General features: G+C 41.7%; 1 protein-coding gene across 4 annotated transcripts in view; it reads right to left on the minus strand.

The window, feature by feature from the left end:
- The window catches only part of magi3b (membrane associated guanylate kinase, WW and PDZ domain containing 3b), a 142,460-nt gene that overhangs the window by 27,165 nt on the left and 94,759 nt on the right, over positions 1-20,536 (minus strand). For all 4 annotated transcript variants that reach the window (XM_085777802.1, XM_085777801.1, XM_085777804.1 and 1 more), the window contains exons 3-4: positions 10,172-10,291; positions 3,402-3,608 (exon numbers count right to left, since the gene is read on the minus strand). In XM_085777802.1, the coding sequence (XP_085633928.1) occupies positions 3,402-3,608; positions 10,172-10,291 (327 nt within the window). The remainder of the gene's footprint in view (positions 1-3,401; positions 3,609-10,171; positions 10,292-20,536) is intronic.

Genomic DNA, 20,536 nt, shown 5'->3' on the forward strand with positions numbered 1-20,536 from the left:
GAGAAGCTGCTCTACAATGAACATGAAACACACAACAAAGGGCCTCCTAATTCACTTAGCGCTTCATGCCTTCTCTCAGAAGACGGTTATAAAGGGATGAAACATGAGTGCTTTTCATCCTTTTCTTTTCATGTGATGCTAACCTCCTCGCAACGGAGGATAATGCCAAAATATGTCATGCATACTGCTATAAAAGCGTTTCTGGAGGATGTATTTCCTAAAGATCTTTCAACCTGAATTTCAGATTGAGTATAACATTGCTAAAAATTCAACCAGAGCCCCTCAGCAGCATCAGTGTGTTCGTTATCTGCAGTGTCTGAAAGGCTTTCTTCCCTTGCCTCACTGATCAGAAAAAAGGGCTTCACATTTAAAGACACAAACACATAATAGTGCATCTGCTCCAGTCATGTAAACACTTGGAGAAGCAGACTGAGGGCAGAGCCTGGAGGAGAACTGAGGGGTGAGGGTCCACATGATATAAGTCAGATGGGTTAGAGAAGGACAGTAGCAGGGGAGGGAGGGGGGGAGTTGATAACGACAGGCTGATGGGAGAAGCTGCAGTCAAGAGTTTAGAGACTTAGAGCTCACATTTTCCATTAACCTCTTTTTTCATTCGACCATAACTCTGCCCATCTATGGCTGGTCAAAGACTCCTCTGCCACAGCTGTGGGCTACAGCAGAGCAGTCAATTGTGACCGGTCTCTTTCCATAAAAAGAACTCCTGGATGTCTGGGCATCATTTTGTGTTTGATTTCAATATGACAGAGCAGTTGGGTAAACAGACTTTGGATTTCTGTGAATCCTTTGTACAGCTGAGCAAGCAGTGTTTGCGCCATGACTGTCAAAACAATGTTTCATTCAGTCAAAAAAAACAAAACATGCGCACACACACTCCCACTCCCAATTCTCTTTCCCTAAAAACCCAGGCATAGTGCACAGTATGTAACCTATTTCTGTTGCAGGCTTGTTCTCCTTGTCAGCATTAAGGACAGATTTGCTCCTTAGAGAGCTGAGGACTTGTCCTGATTGATCACACACACACTGTCCTGCTCTCTGGATCACACTTTCTCAAGGTGACCTGTGAGACAGTGTAAAAAAAAACAACAGGAAGTGGTGGGTCTTAAAACAGCGTGGCCACCACATTTAAATATCTGTGAGAAAACTGTTGGTGGCACCTTGAAGGCAGCATGTCCACTGTGGTTAGTTCCCGAATACTGCTCAGCAGCAGACCAGTGTCAAATGGTTAATTCATCAAAACATTTTCTGACTTACGTTTTGCACTATCTGGGCACACAGATATTTTTTATCTTGTTTGTCCAGGTTTTGAGTAACAATTGCTGCTCAAAACAGATTGTCAGGTCTGTGGATTATTCACAGCAAGGCTGTGGCTCATTATCCACTGATTTACAGATTATTTTCCCAACTAATAAATTACTTCTTTCGAGCACAAAAATGGTTGTGGTAGTGTTCACAAATATTTTGATTGACTGACAGTCTAGAAGGGTTCAGCCGGCTTTAATTAGACATGGGAAGGCAATAAATTATCACATTTAGGTAGCTGGGCCAAGCACGTGTTTTACAATTGTGCCTGGCATATGATACTATTAAATTTATGATAAAGAAAAATATTGTGATTGATTTATAATTGATTGTTAGTGACCAAGTGACTGGAAACTATTATCACAGATCCTGGTCCAATAATCCTCAGGTCAGATTTGGATGGGTTCTGACTGTCCTTGGGTGTCGTTCTTGTCCCAAACAGTCGAAACAGATGCCTTGTTTTGAAACAAGGTCTCTTCGGATCCTATGCTATCAGCGCAACAAACACTTCACATTGTGTTTTGCGCACTATATTCGCAGAGGTGAATGTCCAAAACCTGCAGAACGTTAACTGTTGTCATGGTTAGATACCAACAGTGGCAAGTTTTTGTTGTACTTCTGAGGGAAATGGTCCTTTAAATACCCCTGGGCTTCAAATCATTTCAGTTTCATGCAGAAACTGAATTTCAAAAGGTTTGCACCAATAGTTACATTTCCACGTGAAACAAATCTCCCCCATCTGCCATCTAATTAAGAAAAAAAAAAGTGTGAAATACCATTTGATCTGGGCCTGAAAAACGGTACAACCTTGACTGACAGATAATAGCTAAATAAGAAGCAGATGGAACAAGAGCTAAAGAGATCTGCACAGGAGCATGTTGTTAGCATCTTTTAATGCTGTTTTATGGTAGCAGATTGAGATTTGCATGGCGCTAAGGGCGTAGGTTTGCATTTGACTGGGGACATGTCTATACCAATATCAGGGGAGGACACAATTATCCCCACCAATATTTGAGGAGCTAGTTTATACTATGTTTGGAGTGTAGTCATATTGGGGATTTTTGCCCTTGTTTGATGTGCTTCTATTACCCCTTCACTGCTTTTGTTGTGTCACTTCAGTGTGTGCGCATGTGTGTGCATTTCTATTACCGATCCCTCTAACCATCCTTATAGGCTATATATTTGCATAATTTTTAACCCTTGTCCAGTCAGGTAGTAAACTAACCAGCCAGCAGTGACTGAAAACATCAATCTTAAAGCAGAAGTAAGCGATCCGGTCGTTTTGGCTAACTTCTTGTCAGCCGATGGAGTTAGCAGTCCCGGCCCTCGGCCCTACGTCACCACATTCACGCGCATCCCTTGGCTGCACACACAGAGAGGACCGCCCCTTTATGCCGTTCTCTCTCCTCAATGGATAAAGGTTGTAGGATACAAGGAAAGTTTTCTCCTCGGCTTACAGCAGAGCAGAGTGACTGACAGACCCGTGTTTCAGACCAAACACTCTATATAAGTGATTGCCGTCCGAAGATATAACTAAGACTTATATTAACACAAACATTCCGCTTACTTCTGCTTTAATGCATCAGTTGATTTTCAGCATTTAACTGTTGTAGCTGGTCAAAGTGGAGCCAGTTTTAAAAGTGAAATGCAGCAGTGGTCGATCTACTTACTGTTTTTTGATTAGAGTTGCTGTTTTTATCTAGATTTAAATACAGATCTTAATATAAATACAGATGGATACCGACAGATGATATGTTAGGAAACCCATCTGCTTGACAGCATTTAACAGCTTTATTTTGGAGGGGTTTTTCGTGTGCTTACCATAGACTGTATAGAAAAAGAAGCTCCTTGGCAATATTCAGGTCAAACCTACACCCCTGCACTGTACTGTCATCTCATCATCCACACACTGATCCCACCAAACTGTTTACTATCTGCAACAAGCTAAAGTCTTTATGTCCTACAAGAGAGACAGACAGTGACTTTGATCTAACATGACGATTCCATAATCGAAGGACAAACAGGGTACGGCAGAATCTCTGTTATTTAACATGACGTTCTGTGCTTTGACATTTACTGACCAGGCAATCCATTGACCAGCGGTGGCCTCTCATCATCGTCTTCCTCCTCGGGGACTGCGCTGTCCTTCCTGTCCATCTTACTAACTGAAGTGGTGCGTTTCCTGGGAACCTCGCCACCGTAGTCTTCATCAAACAGCACCTGATCCACCAGGTCGGGCTGCACCAGGTTGGGCTCTGCCGGAGGCTTTGGGGTCCCATAGTAGTTACCTTAAATAGAAAGAGGAGAGAGAAAAATGAAGAGAGCAGAGAGAGGAGGAGAAGAATTAGGAGGGAAGAGACTTTTAAAATCAGTGCAGCCACAGTCAGAGAAGCCATCCTGTGTTTAACATCACTTTAATTTACCTGATTTTAATCAAAAATTAATTCCCCGAACGCCACACACCAGCCATCACTCATGGTCGACTATGTACAAGTCTGCTGCCTCTGCATGATGTTCGCGGCTCTTAATCCGCTGCTTTGTTTTCCCTCGATAACTGCACCACAGGGCTGTCATGACTCATGTAACATTAAAATCACTTCACTTGGAATTTGCTGGCAACTAATTACACTGATCATTGAATACAGCAATTATCTATCTCTCAGCTTGCTTTTTTTTTCCTAATGAAGAAAAACCTTGCGTTACGGTTTATAATTATTCAGTGGGATAACAGTACTGAGTAAAGAGGGGAGGGAGGAGGGGAACAGGGGAGGTCTGACAAACTTTGCTAAATCATCTGCTCATTTAGCTCTTGGGGCGATCCATCTATGTATGGCTGGTGAGCAGTATGTGAAACTCAATTTATTTGTGGTGATTATTCAACCTCTATTAGGATTATAAATAATGTGCATACTAATTTCTATCTCTACCATTTATTATGATTATTTGTGTGCTAAATGCTTCTCTATGAGATGTGTTTATGCGATAATATCAAATTAATGTTCTGACGATCCATTTGTAAGGTCAAATATTTACTCGGCTCTCACAATGAGCAATCAACAGATTGAGTCTACTCAGCTAAATCATGATTTATAATTAGATTAATTAAAGAATAGGGAGAGGCACCACTGGGAAATAGGGACTTTCAGCAATTTAATTAGACTCTATAAACTTGATCTTATTTTCATGTGGGACGGGCCCTGTATGGGACTGTGCTATTATGAACCTTTGATGTACTTAAGCATGAACATGCAGTGATGACAAATACTGCACTATATAAGAGCAACATTTATCAGCCCCAGATCATTTATAGCTCGGTACAAAGAGGGGAAGAAGACAATGGCATGCATGCCAGGGAGAACAGAGGGCTGTGAGGAAACATCATAGTCATTCCAGCAGCTTTACAGCACGATACAGTAACATCACAACAGCTTTTTTTGATAAGGGAGCCCATCTCCAGTCTGGCCTCGTCTCCTCAGGCGTGGCAACTACAATACACAGCAAACTGGGTTAATGCAGCTATGCTCAGATTCCTCAAAGCAGCGGAAAGGTTGAGGAGGAGAAGGAGGCTGGATGAAAGCCCGCCCCCACCCCCCTTGTCACTCGCCTCTCTGTTTACTAAGCGACACTCATCCGCATTTGTCAAGGATGGCTTCATTAACAGGAGAGATAGCAAGGAGAGATTGGGTCTGCTGGCTAATCTCCGCCTGTCTCCTGCCACACGTTGACATTCATCAGACAGACGCTACCCCTGTGATTAATTACTAACAAACACGTCCCCCCCTCCCCCTCCTAATAAATGTGTGTTGCAAATATAGAGGTGTGTGAATGTGGCACGTCGGGGAAGATTTGTGGCACCATTTGCTGTTATAAATGGCATGGAAGCCTCATAAGCTGATGAGCGGGGGGAGCCGGCCTGACATTACTTGTGATCCTCGTGTCACAGGGTTGATGAGCCAGGAAGAGTGAGCCTCCTCTTTCAAAGTGCGCACAAGCAATTTCATGCTGGTGAAATCAGTTACTCATGATGAAAAGACTCCTGTAGTCAAGGGCAACACGCACAAGCCACACAAGGTCACGAGCAGTCTCTCATCTCGCCAAGATCACCAGCAGTTGCAGTGGCAGCCACATATCCTTCCAGACGGCACCCCACACATTGCAACTAATATTTGACTGCACTCCCATTCACACTCAATTTAATATCCTGTCTGTTTTCCTTCCTTGTTTAAATCAAACTCATTATCACAATGGGGATTCCAAAACAACAGGTTTGAAGTGGATTTCAATTTGGCAGAATTTCCTGCTCCCTGGTAGAAGATTAGCAATGTAATTTCCTAAAAAAAAACAACAACACAAAAACTCTCTCACTATGTAAAATAGTGAGAGAGAAATTTTCCTGACAGTTGTCCCTCTAGTCTTGCAGTTGACTGAACTAGACTTTTCAACTCTTGTCCTGCTGCTCTGAAGGAATGAATGTCCCAACCTGACCCTCAGAGACACAGAGACTGAGGACGGACCACAAGTCCAGAGAGACTTGCTCCCGGCGTCTGGCACAGATGGCTGACGTGTCTGCTTGGCAGGCAACCTGGGAGCCTCAGGACCAACACAGAGTAGCCGGCATGTTCCCTAACAATCACAGAGCTGCCGCCACCCAGAGGAACACTCTGTCTTAACCTCTGATCTGCTCTTGTTGGGAGAAGGTGAGAGATACATAGGGTCAACGATGACAGGATGATTTATAAAAGAGAATGTGAGTGAGTGTTTCAATTGAAATTATGTGCACAATGCATTAAATGACTCCCATAAAATATCTTCTAAGTAGAGAAAAACTGTTATACATGAACCATTAACATAATGAGCATTCAGGCAAGTCATTTGGGACTATTAGTGAGTCCATTATGATTAGCTAAGAATCCCATTAGCTTAGTACCTTGAGCACAGCTCACTCACTGCACACTTTTATACTGGAAGTAATTCATGAACTTCTCACTGAAAGAATGCAACCCATGTGACCCATACAAGAGGTGTTGTTTATTTTTCCTATTCTCTCCCCCCCGCCTCTCTCTCTCTCTCTCTCTCTCTCAAAAAAGGCTGTTTTTGAAGCACAACTAAATGGAGTAAATCCCATTCCACGATCCAATTACTTCCAGCTCCTCTCTGAGTTGACTGTGCCGCTGAGAGATCAACGCTCTCTGCCACAGTAGCCATGGAGGGCTTGTGCTGACTGGGTTTAAGAGAAAGAGAGAGAGGGGGGGGGGGGGTGAAGGGGGGTGTTCAGTGTTCACTTCTCTAGTATACTGAAACCTTCCAACTTTTGAGGAGCTAATCCACACATCTGCGTGCAGCCATGGCAGCCCTGCTTCCACAGAAAAGGAGGTTTCCATTGGGAGCGGGGGGAGCTCAGCATGCCTCTTTATCAGCAACCGCTCTCTGTCATACATTCTTCCTCAGTTTGCTCTCCATTTCTCCCTTTCTAACCACAGTCAACCTTTCTATAAAAGGTGTAAATCCCAGCTGGCTCCGGCTCAGAGATGAAGGACAGCTTGTGGGCGACTTGGCAGCTCTGGAAACCTGATCTTCGAGTTCTTAGATGATCTGTCCCAACACAGGGAAGGACGGGATTTATTCTATGTGCAGAGATGTACAAGTGTGTGCTCATGTGTGTGTGTGTGTGTGTGTGTGTGTGTGTGTGTGTGAACCTGTGTGTGTCGAATGTCATTGCTGCCACCGTGTGACAAGGATGATTGCAGGGTGGAATGGCACCTTAGAGGATCAGAAACTATTGGAGAGACCTTCCTCAGAAGGCTGATCACACCTCACATTAAAATGATACACTTTAACATCCATAAATTCACACACACACACACACACACACACACACACACACACACACACACACACACACACACAAACACAAAATTACACAGAAGCAGAAACACACTGGTGCACACCCAGAGGCAACTGCTGTCAGCCTTAAGGCGCTTTCTCTCTGGATGAGGATTTGACTTTATCTTTTAATTCTCCATCATAGAGGAAGCACAAGATGCAGCTGAATGGAAGTGGGAGAATGGTGCAGAGAAGGTCCATTCATGCGACCACAGCTTGCCCCTCAAACATTTAGAAAGATTCTCTCCCATTTTACAGCAGGCTGGATTTGCATTGAGAAAGAATGAGCTTAAAGAGAGCAGGAAGATTATCATGTTATTGCCATAATCATTGCGCAATGTGAGAGAAATCCTCCGTTCCAATCCCCTCATGACACAAATACACTGCGACCGTCTGACTTTCCAAGACCTCTGAATGCAGGGCAAGTGCTTATGCTCCATTGTAGTAGAAGGTGTTAGGAATGGTAAATATCTGGCCATTCAGCCCGGATAACCCTCATTGTGTAAACTTCTCACTGGAAAGAACATGACGCTACTTGTCGCCTTGTTGTTAGGCAGAAGCCACCACTGACTCATGTGTTAACTGTAGTTACATGATGTCAAATGAACATTTAAGAAATAGTTTTTTAAGAGAGAAAAGAGAGGTGGTATGTGTCTGTAGCTTTTTATAGAGAGATCCTCGCTGATAAGAAGGCCCGCCATTATGTTGCTTTTGCTTGTTTACACCGAACCAAACAAAGGCGGCATGAAGTCGCCCCCGTGTGTGATTTTAGATGGCATGGCGGCGTGACGTGTGGCAAAACAGCATCGACGTCTGTCCCACCTCTTCCACAGACACGGATTTGGTTCTGTGACTACAGAACAACGCCTCCCCCTCCATTCCCATGCTTGTACCTTCTATACAGAACAGCGAGGCAGAATAAAGACAAAATATTCCCACCTTGAACTGGCGGGGAGAGGGGAGAGGGAGGAAAAGGAGAAGGCTGGTTTATCCCATGAATTAAGCATGACTTGAGAGTAAGAACACAAGTGGGACCTCCTGATGTGTGATTGTGCAGCCAGCCGGTGGGATCAGCAGGTTGACTGGTTTACATAAGGTCACCATCAGGTGCTACAGCTGCTTGCATGCTCACCCATTACTGTGTGAATATGTACTGTACACTGTATTAGCAAGAGCAGACAAAGAGGTGCTGACACAGACTTGTAAAACACAGAGAGGGAGGCAAAGTACAAGCACTGGCACAACACGCAGCTCAAGTGTGCATGAGTGTTGAATTCAAACACAGGACAAGCACTCTCTGTTGCTGATGATGTAAAAATAAAATATGAGGGAAAATGTGTACGTGCTTCCCTTATAATTCAGTGGGCTTGCACTTTTAGCTGGCAGCACCCTGAAGGATTTCCAAAGACATATAGACATATATGCAACAAGTACAGCCTGCTTCGTTTTTGCACACACGTGATACAGTTAGCACTTACTGCATATTTACAGTGCTTACTGCATATTTACAGTGCTCAACTTATTTTACTCAACATTCATGTTTTTGTTGTTCAGTAAAAGAATTAAAGGGACAACGAGGAGTTTCTATTTGGTTATTTAAAAGTCTCACGTTAATGTGGATGAATCTACGCTACGCACACTTGGTAATGGCTCCATTTTCGATAAATATATCGTTTTGTCTCTATCGTTATTTTGTTATTATTAGTGGAGGCGGAAATGCTGGTCGAGCCGACCAGCGTTTCCTTACTTTCGGTTCCGTGGCGAGTTATGAGAATTACGCCGCAGAATCGCTGTTTATGGTCGGAACTACGACAGTATGTGATCGTCTTTGAACCTCTGACTTTAATTCTTGATGAATGAAAACATGAGTCCGTCTTGCGCCGGTCAAAGAATTTTACGGTGCGCACGGAGGCTCATAAATGTAGTGTGAAAACGCTTCGCTTTTCCAAAACTCCTCGTTGTCCCTTTAATTGTTCATACAGTACAAGAATTAAAACTTGATAAAGTTCTACTCACAAATCTGTTAAAATGTCATGTTGTTTAATTGTATTATTTTGTGTGGATGTCTGCTTATAACAAAACAAAATATTTACATTTATGTTTGGATATGATACAGTTTGTTTAAATTACCCCCAATTTCCAGTTAATTCCCATAAATTCCCAGTAATTGCCATAAATTCCCATAAGTCTCAAGGAAAGCTTCCAATTTGGAATATTTCCAAAATTCCCCATGTTAACTTCCCATGGAAAGTTTCTGGAAGTTTATCAGAAATTTACTGCAAATGTTCCGCCTCTTTGCAACCCTATCCTCAAGTCATTAGAATGTCACAATCTTTACAAACAACACCAAACATATGAGTCCAGTGGGTGATATCACTGTTGCCAATACAAACAGTTCAGTGTCTGGGACAGAATAAGGAATCTGCACCTGCACCGCCTGTCACTGGTCCTCTCTGCTTCTAGAGGGCTGGCTACGGTTAAACATTAACTGTAGGGTTTATATTAATCCTTGCTTACAAAAAAATGTAAGCCCTTATGCAGATTTTTACAGTATTTCCATTTATATTCAAAACTCAGGTCTACATACTTCATCCCTCAGTGGCTTGCTCGACACACAGAGTGGAGAAACTGAATAGTGGAGCTCATCTCAGGAGCTGGGAGTATCGCTGCTAATCTGCCTGTCGCTTCCAACAAGTCTTTAATCATGTTTCACTGATCAATACATTTCATCCTGCTTGTCACCATTTCACAAAGGCAAGGCTGTAAGTCATAATGACTGTGAATATTGAATGTACCCTCTCTATTATAGAGAGCTGTCAGTGTGAGTCTTGTAGGTAAATGCATAAAGCCACACACACACAGACACACACACACAGACAGACACACACACACACACACACACACACACACACGCACACACACACAGACACACAGACACACACAGGTCTTTAACATTCTTGTCATTTACCATCATAGGTGCCACTCTCCAGGAGAAGTCCACTCTCTTCTAGGATCCTGAAGTCTCCTACACTGATGAAGTTGTAGTCCACGCCGGGCACCTCCCCATCTCGAGGAAGTCGTGTGGTGCCTGGGAAAACCAAGAAACAGCAAACAAGGAGGGAAATGCTTAAACATACATGTTCCAATGTGTTCCAGATAAGAAACATGCAAAAGTGCAGACAAGTGTAGATAAGGCAAAAGTGGAGAAAATGTTGCTGTTGAGCGGAGATGGAAACTTTAGCCAAACCGAGAAAACAGCCAGTGACATCAGGTCACAGTGGCTGAGCTGAATTCATCAAGTGAAACACAAACAGGTTCAGGGTTTTCACTAAACTTTGGCAAGATTACATTCAGTTCCAATTTTTTATTCAACACATTTCTCCTGATTTTCAGTGGTGCAAAAAGATTTGTCACAACGATGAGTTTCCCTGCTGAACTTGTAAATATAAAGTTTTATTTCACCAGAGATGCACAGTTTGAGAACAATCTTCAACTGACATCTGACTTAATTTATGATTCACAGGACACAAAGGATCCTATTTGAAACAGTGATTTTGTGATCTATCTGTGACACATATTAGGCAGGTTGGATGCTGCATTTGGGAACAAAGAGCCACAAAGACCAATGGGACATTTGGATAATTGATGAAGGCCTGTGGAGCAGAGAGGGGCATGATTCATTCAACTCTTTCTGAGCAACTGCAGCTTCTGCTAACAGTTATTAATGGGAGGTTTTTGATACATGTTCTGAATACGGCTGAAATGAAAAAAGAAATAAAAACAGCTGAGGAAATTAGGGATATGAAATATGATGGACGCAGTGGGTTGTGTAACCTCCTGGTGTGGTTCACTTAGTCCAATGGGTTGCAGCATCGATGCAAATGACACCAAGCCATTCTGAGTGCAGATTTGGCTCCTGCAGTGAAGCCACGGCCTATTTTGATACCGACGGGAGTTCTCCCCTTCCCAAGATGAATATCCACAAGGCTCAAATGGACACCGAGTGACTACATTAGCAAGAGGATTATGTAAACCATATTCCATGAATAAATAAGTAGGACTGTGTCACTATTGCACTCAAGGCTAATTAGGTGATGTGCCACCAAACTTGTTAACTCCATAGAAATAACCACAGCTGAACAGGAGGACAGACAACCAGCTGTTTATTGCACAGGAGGACGAACTGGGTGCACAGCATGAACGAATCATCTGTGCCACATACCACAGCAATCTCTGTCACCCAAATTTACTGTCACCCATGGATATGGAACAAATACATTATGCGCTAAGCCTGGCGAATCCTCTTCAGGGTCGCAGGGAGGACACAGGGAGCGAGGGTATAGGAGGCGGGTTTCGCAACAATCCAGGCGGACCGCCAGTGGATCGCAGAGGCTAAAATAAATGGTCTTTTATGTGCATAAATACAGGCAATTTATAACCTTAGATCAACCTGATTTCAATGTCAGAGGAAATCAGAGCACACTGAAATTATATTCATCTGAGGCCAGGAACGTTTTGCTGTGAGATGACTCAGAAGCAGATTGTGCACTATATCAGGATCAGAGTTTAATGACTACTATGAATATTCTTTCACACATATAGGAAATCTGACCCTTAGTGTGGCACAAACACACAGTGGCAGCAACAAACAACACTAGTTTTATGTATGACCAATACATCAGGGACATTAGCTGATCTGTTTGATAACACTATTGCATTAAAGCAAGCTTAAATAGCATATACACGCACAACTATGATGCACTCTGGTTGAAAGATGCTGTTGAATGCAGTCTCGGTCAAAACGTTGGCACCCTCGATTTTTAAGTGCATAATTCAGAATATCTCCAGGAATAAATGCAAATGAACCTGAATATATTAATAAAATGTCCATGGTTACAGAACAAAAGAGAACTTATATAACTGTGAAATAAGACAAACACAAAATGTGCACTAGACACCATTGTTAGCACCCTTTTGTTGAATTTAAAGTAGTCATTCAAAAATGTGATTCTTCTTAATAATGAATGGCATCATTTCACTGTTCACATGTCTTGAATTAGCCAATGATTGGATATTCAAGAAGAATTAGATATATGTGGAGAGAATATCTAAAGATGGTGGTTGTGGTGGTTTAGTATAATGGACATGTAGGTTAAAGCTGAGGAAAACAACTATTGAAAGAAAGTCAGAGAAAACTTTACTACATGTTCTTCTGGAATCATGTGGAGAGATGAAACCAGAGTAGAGCTCTCTGGGAATGCACTGCATCATTGGTTTGTTTATGGGCAACAAAAGTCCATACAGAAAAGAGCTCTAAACCTCCAGTAAAACATGGTGGAGGTCCTGTCATGTTCTGGGGCCGCTGGCTGTGCTGCCTCTGTTACTCGGGGCACAGATCTTTAGTCTTTCAGTACAATAACACCTGAGAGCAAAGAAGATAAACATGGTTGAAAAGCCAAAGATGGGCTGTTTTAACTGTCCAGCTATGAGTCCTGACCTAAACCCCAGTGAAAACCTTTAGACAGAGCTGAAATCTGCCATAACAAAATAATTACTCCTGCAAACTCAAAAGAGCTCGAACACATCAATTAAAGAGTGACAGAAACTACCAGCAGACAAATGTAAAAAGCTTCTAGATGGTGGGAGAAATGATGACAGGTTGTCATTACTGCCAAAGAAAGAACAAATACTGAAAGGTTCCAGTAATTGTGTTTGCTTTATTTGCCTCTTCTGCAAGTTTTTAATAATGTTGTTGTACATCACTGGTTAATGTGCATGTCCTGGTGAAGATATTAGGAATTACTGTATGTAGGTGAAATTCAGGGGTGTCAATACTTTTGACCAGGGCCGTAGATTTCTTGACACTTGTGGAGCCTGCGCCAATTAGCAGTAAAACCATTGTGCAGATTGTGATGGCCCTGTGGTCTATTAAGCAACTTTATATTGCTATCCCCTTTTGTTTTTCCACTGTTATATTTTCTCACTAATTGGACTGTGACAGCTTCCCTGCACCAAAGCGTAAGAGGGAATAAAATCACAGTTTAAAAAGGAAGAATACAAAAAAAAAAAACAGCAACAAAAAAATCTTCAGAGATGCTTTCTTTCCACAGTGTGCCTTGATACCAGTTTGTGTTACCAAAAGCTGTTGACATTGCATTGTGTGTGAGAATGCCAGCGTCTGCTGCTTCTCATTACCAACTTGTCTGCCTGCCGGCACTGGCTTTGGTCCCTCAAAGATGTCCCCTGTAGCCCAATTACTTGAGCCACAGCTATGTACCTGCCAAGTATCTTCCTGAACCATCATCCTGGATGTCACACCGATATATACCATAAGTCTCCTATTGTGGATCAGTCTCTGAAAATATAATGAGGGCTTGCTGAGCTTTGAATATAGAGTTGAGTGAAAGCATGAAATCTTTAAAAAGACAGAACTTTGCAAAATCCTGTCGTTCTTTCCTAATACAGACATCGACACTTTGGATGTGTCTTCAAAAAAAGGCAGATTGTTTAAACAAAATGTAGCAGTGCATTGATACAGTATAATATCAATATATAATTAAACAAGACAAGAGAGGAGCTTGTTCGTCAAGAAGTTTTGTCAAATAATACAGACATTCTCAACACGTCAAGGTATTTGCAGTGTTGGTTAATACAGCACGGAATACATTTGAATTGTATTAGGTGAAGCTACATGGTGAAGTACTTCCAGTTTTAACAAGCTTTTCTGTGCAAAGAGTGAGACAAGAGCATCAATGTGACTCTCATAATTATTATAGTATACAGCTACAGCCAGCAACCAGTTAGCCCATCTTAGCTTAGCATAGGAAACTAAATCCTCCCTAACTTTTTCTGTACCACAATGTTTCCATAAAATGTGGTAAAAAGTGGTTAAACATAAAAAGTTTAACAATCCTGTAGTAAAATGAGGTGAACATTTTATTGATATGCTCAAAATCAATCACAACACAAGATAAATATGAGAACAACATGTCCTCATGCATGGATAGAAAATACAATCTGGTTACAACCATTAGTTCTATAACTAGTATTTCTAGGACACAGCGTTGTCCAACTCCTAGGAAGAAACTAAAAATGAAACACATTTCCAGAAAATGTCAGCCTATTTCTTCTACATTTTATGGCCATGCACAGAGGTTAAAGACATGCATTTACATGTGTCTATCTCAGTGTGTGTCTGTGCTGGACTGAAACAAATTGTCACTTTAGTCTCGCAAGGTCTCGGGCCTAGGCAGTGCAGAGACCTACTTTTTGAACCGTCTGGACTGGGAGGGTGTCACATCGCGAACATCAGGGGTAGTCAGTCAGAAATGGCAGGCCATAAATTTAACATGGTGATTTCGTGCATAGTTTTATGCTGGTGCTTCAAGAGAAAAGATGGCTTAGGGCTTTGCTGTCGAAATGGCGAGAAAAAGAGAGGGAACAAGAGCAGAGGTGGTACCAAACAATTTTCCAAGGGGTGGCCACGTCGGGGACAGTTGTAGGTCCCCGAAAGCAGAATCTTGTATCAGCTTGTGTCTGCATGGTTATGGCACTGCACAGAGGGTGGATTATGATGGTTATTCACAGCCATAAAAATATCCCCTGATAGTTTGTGGAGGCAGTAAGAGAAAAACAGAGCCATTTCTTTTTTTCTTCCTTCTTTTTTGTAGTTCGTATACCTGAGCTTTTGGGTCTTTGAAACTTGGACCTCGGCTCCTTTGTTTCTTCATCTACTAAATTTAACATCAGGTATAGGTAAACAGAAGTGAACCATGCAAAACCATTGTACCTTATCTAAAAGCATAATTATGACTGACAGCTATAATGACATCACCAAGGCCAATACACCAATACATAACTGATAGGGGTGGGAGAAAAAATCGATTCACATAGATATCGCGATATCTTTTTTGACGATTTTTAAATCGATTTTTTTTTTTCAAAAATCGATTATTTTTTTTTTGAAAAAAATTTTTTTTTTGAATTTTTGAAAATAATTTTTTTGAATTTTTTTAAATATTGTGCAATGTGTATTTGTTAGCCTCTTTTACATACAGAGAGTACAGGCTTTGAAAAGGGTTTAAGTTCATTTTATAATGGAGTATGTTAATTTATAGGCTCCTACAGTGTTTGTGTGCAGATAAATGTTAAAAATGCGACTAAAAATCGAGAGAATCGGCAATATCGTAGAATCGCAATTTAAATCGAATCGGCATCCAAAAAATCGTAGAAGAATCGAATCGGGAGAAAAGCATATCGTCCCAGCCCTAATAACTGATATCTATCATGCCCTCAAGTTATACAGCGGCAAACCAATTAACATGAAACCGAGTCTGACTGATGATCTTTTATTTCCTCAAAAATGTTCAAGGGCAGATGTTGCTAGTAGCAGGTGATGCTGAATGTCTTTTAACAAGAGACGAGACGATTGCCGCGTTTACAAGACAAGAGTTAAATACAACGTCCTCTGAGCAGCGCTACAGTTTACAGGGGGAGAATGGAGGCTGCAGTGTGTTGCCATTGGAAAGTGAGGAGACAGACAGCAGCCAGATGGTTAGCATGCTAACAAGAGAAAGAGAAGAAAAGACGTGATTAGAACTGGCGTTGTTTGCACCGCTGGAGACGGTTCTTGGTGAGTAAATGAATGACGTGTTGATGCTGAACCTGCAATGTTTCTTCTAGACCGGTACCGTAAGTAGGACACAGCTGTTGATGCCCATACAGTACGTGGCTGAGCTTCCAGTTTGACAGAAAAGATCATCGCAATGCCAGAGTCCCTTGTTTGAGTTTTTGCCTTTAACTGGAAAAATATAGAACATTCGTTTGCAACTTTCAACTCTTTTATCCTTCCAACCCAAGAAAGGGAGGAAAAAGAAAGAATTGGCTCATGAAATGGTGTCAATGTCTCTCCAAGCAGAATAGTCACAGAGTACACATCTATGTGTCAAAGCCGTGTGCTGATGTGACCTTGAATTATTCTGCATGTCTACCTGCACTGGTAATGTGGCTGTGTTGGTATGTGTGTGTGCTTACGGTCACGGGTGAGATGGAGAGTTTGTGAGAGATCAAACCCTTTCTGGCCATCCCTCATCTCAGCAGGGAGTCAGGGGACTGTGTGTGACCCTGAGCACTGGATCGTCTTTAAAAAATAAATCCTGCTCCTTTTGTCCCCTCCTAGAGCTCTTGAGAGCCTCCTCTGGTGTTTTGTAAGAATCCAAATGAGATGGAGCCCATCCCAAAAACCCAGTGAAGGAGACACAGGGATTTACCACATAGACAGTATAAGACCTTGCCCTCCTTTGTCTCTCTTCTCCTCACTGTCTTGTCAGTTCCTCCATTACAGACAACTCTCTCATTGCCTGTCTTTCACGTGTCTTTCTTCTCAGCATGAACCCCGCTGAACTAAACCAGCCTAAAAGTGGAAACTAATACATTCACTATGGCCCCAAAGTGTTTGACCTCAGCAGAAATGACCCTATGTGGTTGTGCGGGAGTACAGCAGTGTGGCTGTTAACTTAAGTGCACCACTGGCAGAGCGACACAAACAGTCTCTGCTAATCCTCTTGCTTTTGGTGTGATCCTCACACACATTTTGGCTTTATAAAACCCCCACCCTCAGATTTTCTAATTTATCATCAATTTGTCATGTTTAAAACATTTAAGAAACTGTTTTTGTTTCACAATTTGTAATTCTGTGGCGCACTCTTTCTCCTTCAGCCTGCCTTGTACACCTCTACCCACCCAAGTATTGATTTTCCACAATGAGAAAATGACTTCTCTCTTTTTCTTTTTGGTGCACAACAACAAAAAGATGAGGAGTTGGGCCTGCGCTGCATGTTTAGAGGGTGGAGCTGGAGCAAATAACTGCAGTGAGAAGAAAAAGGGAGAGTAAATTTTGGGTGAAAACAGACAACCCATTACTCAACAAGCACTTTGTATTGTAGCAGCACTGTGGTCCACTGTGGTTAAAGTCACTTTTCTGCAAAAGTGTCAGCACAAAAACAACCTGGAAACACATAGATTCTTGAGTTCTCATGAAAGGCACCCACCCACACACTGAACTAATACTCCCAAAGAGATATGATGTTTGAACCTCAAACTCTGCATGTATAACGTTAACGTTATATTATAGTTTTTTATTTCTTTACTTGAACTACTGTAATGGTCTGGGCAGCTACATCTCCTATTATTCTATTTTGTTTGATACTTGTGTTGTTCACTGTGTGATATATTTGATCTTGTGAATAGGTGACTTCATATTTTATATCAGTCACACACTGAGGGTGGCCATCATATTAAAGCAGAAGTAAGCGATCCGGTTGTTTTGGCTAACTTCTTGTCAGCCGATGGAGTTAGCAGTCCCCGCCCTCGGCCCTACGTCACCACATTCACGCGCATCCCTTGGCTGCACACACAGAGAGGACCGCCCCTTTATGCCGTTCTCTCTCCTCATTGGATAAAGGTTGTAGGATACAAGGAAAGTTTTCTCCTCGGCTTACAGCAGAGCAGAGTGACTGACAGACCCGTGTTTCAGACCAAACACTCTAAGTAATTGCCGTCGGAAGATATAACAATTTAAGACTTATATTAACACAAATATTCCGCTTACTTCTGTTGTAGGTTTCCGAATACCTATTGGCCACTTGTAGTATGATCTTCTTTGTCATCATGTTGTGATTATTTTATGATTAAGTGTTTGTTTGATTGATTGCCGCCAGCTGGTTATTGAGGGAGGTCCAGAAGGTTACATATATGGGTTACACCCATTCAGCAGACTCACGCTGAAGAAAGCCAAGAGCTGAAACACGTCCGTTAGGCACTGCTGTGCGTTCAGTAAAAGTTTCAAGATTATTTCGTGAGTGCTGACATTCCAGTTTTTTCCAGCTCCATCTCCTACTCATCTCAAGAAATTATGTACTATTCAGAGGGTTCTTAAGATTCATCTCACATTCAAACAGATAGCTCTGTCAACACCACTATTCACAAAGTATTCTCTTCTACCAATTCACAAACTGAATAACTATCAGATTTGTTTATTCACAAGTTTATTTACAGGAACCAAGATGCCCCTGTCACCTTTCAACATTTCTTTACCTCATATTGTACATTCTCACCGTACTAGACAGTAATAATCTTACTCTGTACAGTATTTACCCTCCACCCGCACATCACCCCATCAGTTTAATATGTCCTATAGAGATCCTATGTTTTGAAATGGACTACCTCCTTCACTAAGATCGATATCTTCCTATTCACTCTTTAAAAAGCAGCTAAAAATACATCTGAACTTTTCTTGAATTTCCCGCTCTCTCCATATCCCACAACCTTACCCTAACTCTAACCCTTTTTTTATGATTTCAATCTATGATTTTTTTGTACCATATTTCCATTGTCTCTATTTGTTACTGATCACTTCGTTCTCTATCTCCTAATTTTTGCTCATTTTGCTCATATAACGTTGATTATGTATGCACTTTATCTTCTTTTTTTTCTATGTTTATTTGTTAGCCATAGAAATGTGTTTTGTTGTAATTAGTGACGGGGTGGAACTTATGCACAAGCCAATCGGCTTCGTTCCCTCCTTGCACCATCAAATATAAATGTGTGCTAAATAAATAAACCTAAACCTAAACCTAGAATGTTATACTGTGCTTTAAGTTTTTATTTAGTTCAAAACAGCAAAACAGATATTTTAATCACAAGAACACAGAACTATGTGATAATAAACCCTGTGATCAACTGCTATTACAGTGGTCAATTCAAGTAATCAAAAATGCCTTCACTTTCACAATAAAAAAAGAAAGAAAAAAAAAACATTTGATGATGTTCCTCAAAAATAATTAATATGGAAAAAACTACGTAAATACAGTGAGGGATAAACCAAAAGAAGAAAAGGCAGGCAGCTGTAATTGAAACAGAGCAAGAGTGAAAGTGAAATGGAGAGGGTGAAGGATGGGAGACTGTAAGCGAGCGAGTGAATGATGGAGGTGCCGTCACTGTGCGAGTCCTGGTCTCTTGCTCATTAAGACAGTAATTCAAGCAGGGGATTAGAGAGTCAGACTCATGTGGGGAGCCTACTGGCTGCTGATGATGAATGGTGGTTACGGGCTGTAAAACCTCAATAACTGCCGCTATTGTACATGAAAAAAAAAGATGAAAGAAAATAGATCGCCATGTTCCTAGCGGTGGTTAATGTCAGGGTTTGTGTACAGGTACAGAATGTGGATGAGTGAGAGCAGAGCAGGGAGACGTATGGGTGCAGACGGAAGTGCAGCTGAGAATGACAGTGTGGTGGTGTATCTACAGTATAATCATCTTCTGTCCATCCTCTCTTACTGCAAAATAAAAAAGTGAAGAAAAATCCAAGAACAACTGAAGTCAAACTCAAGTGTCCATGAAACAGCAAAACTCAGGATGTGACACACAGACATCATGTGAGAGAAAAACAGAAGGAGAGGGAGAGTGAAAGACTGAGAGAAGGGGTGGTAGACACAGAAGAGAAGAAGAAGTGGTGCTGGTGTGACTAGTTGGGGTGGCGGGGAGGGGGGGTTGTTAGGAAAGTAACCCATCCCCTGCGGGAAGAAAAAGAAGAAATTAAATATACATGAAAGGTAAGCAGCTTATTTCCTAAAAACTTTCACACTTGTGCAGGCGAATCCTCTCTGGACCAGACGGAGTAACTTCCAGCCCAGGGGGGGTTGGAGAGAGAGATGCTGCTTGTTTGTGACAGTGCTGTGCCTAAGAGTCTGTCATCGCCTCAGGAGCAATCTCTGTACATATGACTAAAGCCTTGACTACACTCAATTATGGCATTCGTCTGAGTGGAGACTGGACTTCAGCAGGACATAGTGATTTTTTTTAGGCCAATATATCTGTGCAAACATCACCACGGCACAGTTTCACAATAACGAATATTGCGTCACAGTAGCGACATCTCCTTTTTTTTTTGAATCATTTATAATACAGCCTCTCATAATAAATGAATCAGAACTGACCTTTCCTTTGCCCATAATTATCTCAAGAGAGCAAATTACAGTGGCAGCAGGCAGAGGCAGTTTACCTGAAACAAAAAAAGTATTTTCTGTAATTCTAAATTTAGAGCCGTTTGCACTAATCTGCATTTCTGCAACCCACGCAAACCTTAATCAGGATATCAATTTGCACCTTTACTGTACTAACAGCCTTGTCGCTCTAATTTTGGTAATTGTCATGCTTTCATTTGAAAAAATTACAATATTCAGGCTCATAAAAGCTTTCGAGTAATCTAAAAAAAAAAAAAAAAAAAAAGACACAAAACGCAGAGGCGTCAGGCTAAAAATGTGTTCTTGTTTTT

The sequence above is a fragment of the Trachurus japonicus genome, chromosome 5, assembly GCF_045865225.1.
Source record: "Trachurus japonicus isolate A0001 chromosome 5, Traja_1.0".
NCBI classification, from domain to species: Eukaryota; Metazoa; Chordata; class Actinopteri; order Carangiformes; family Carangidae; genus Trachurus; species Trachurus japonicus.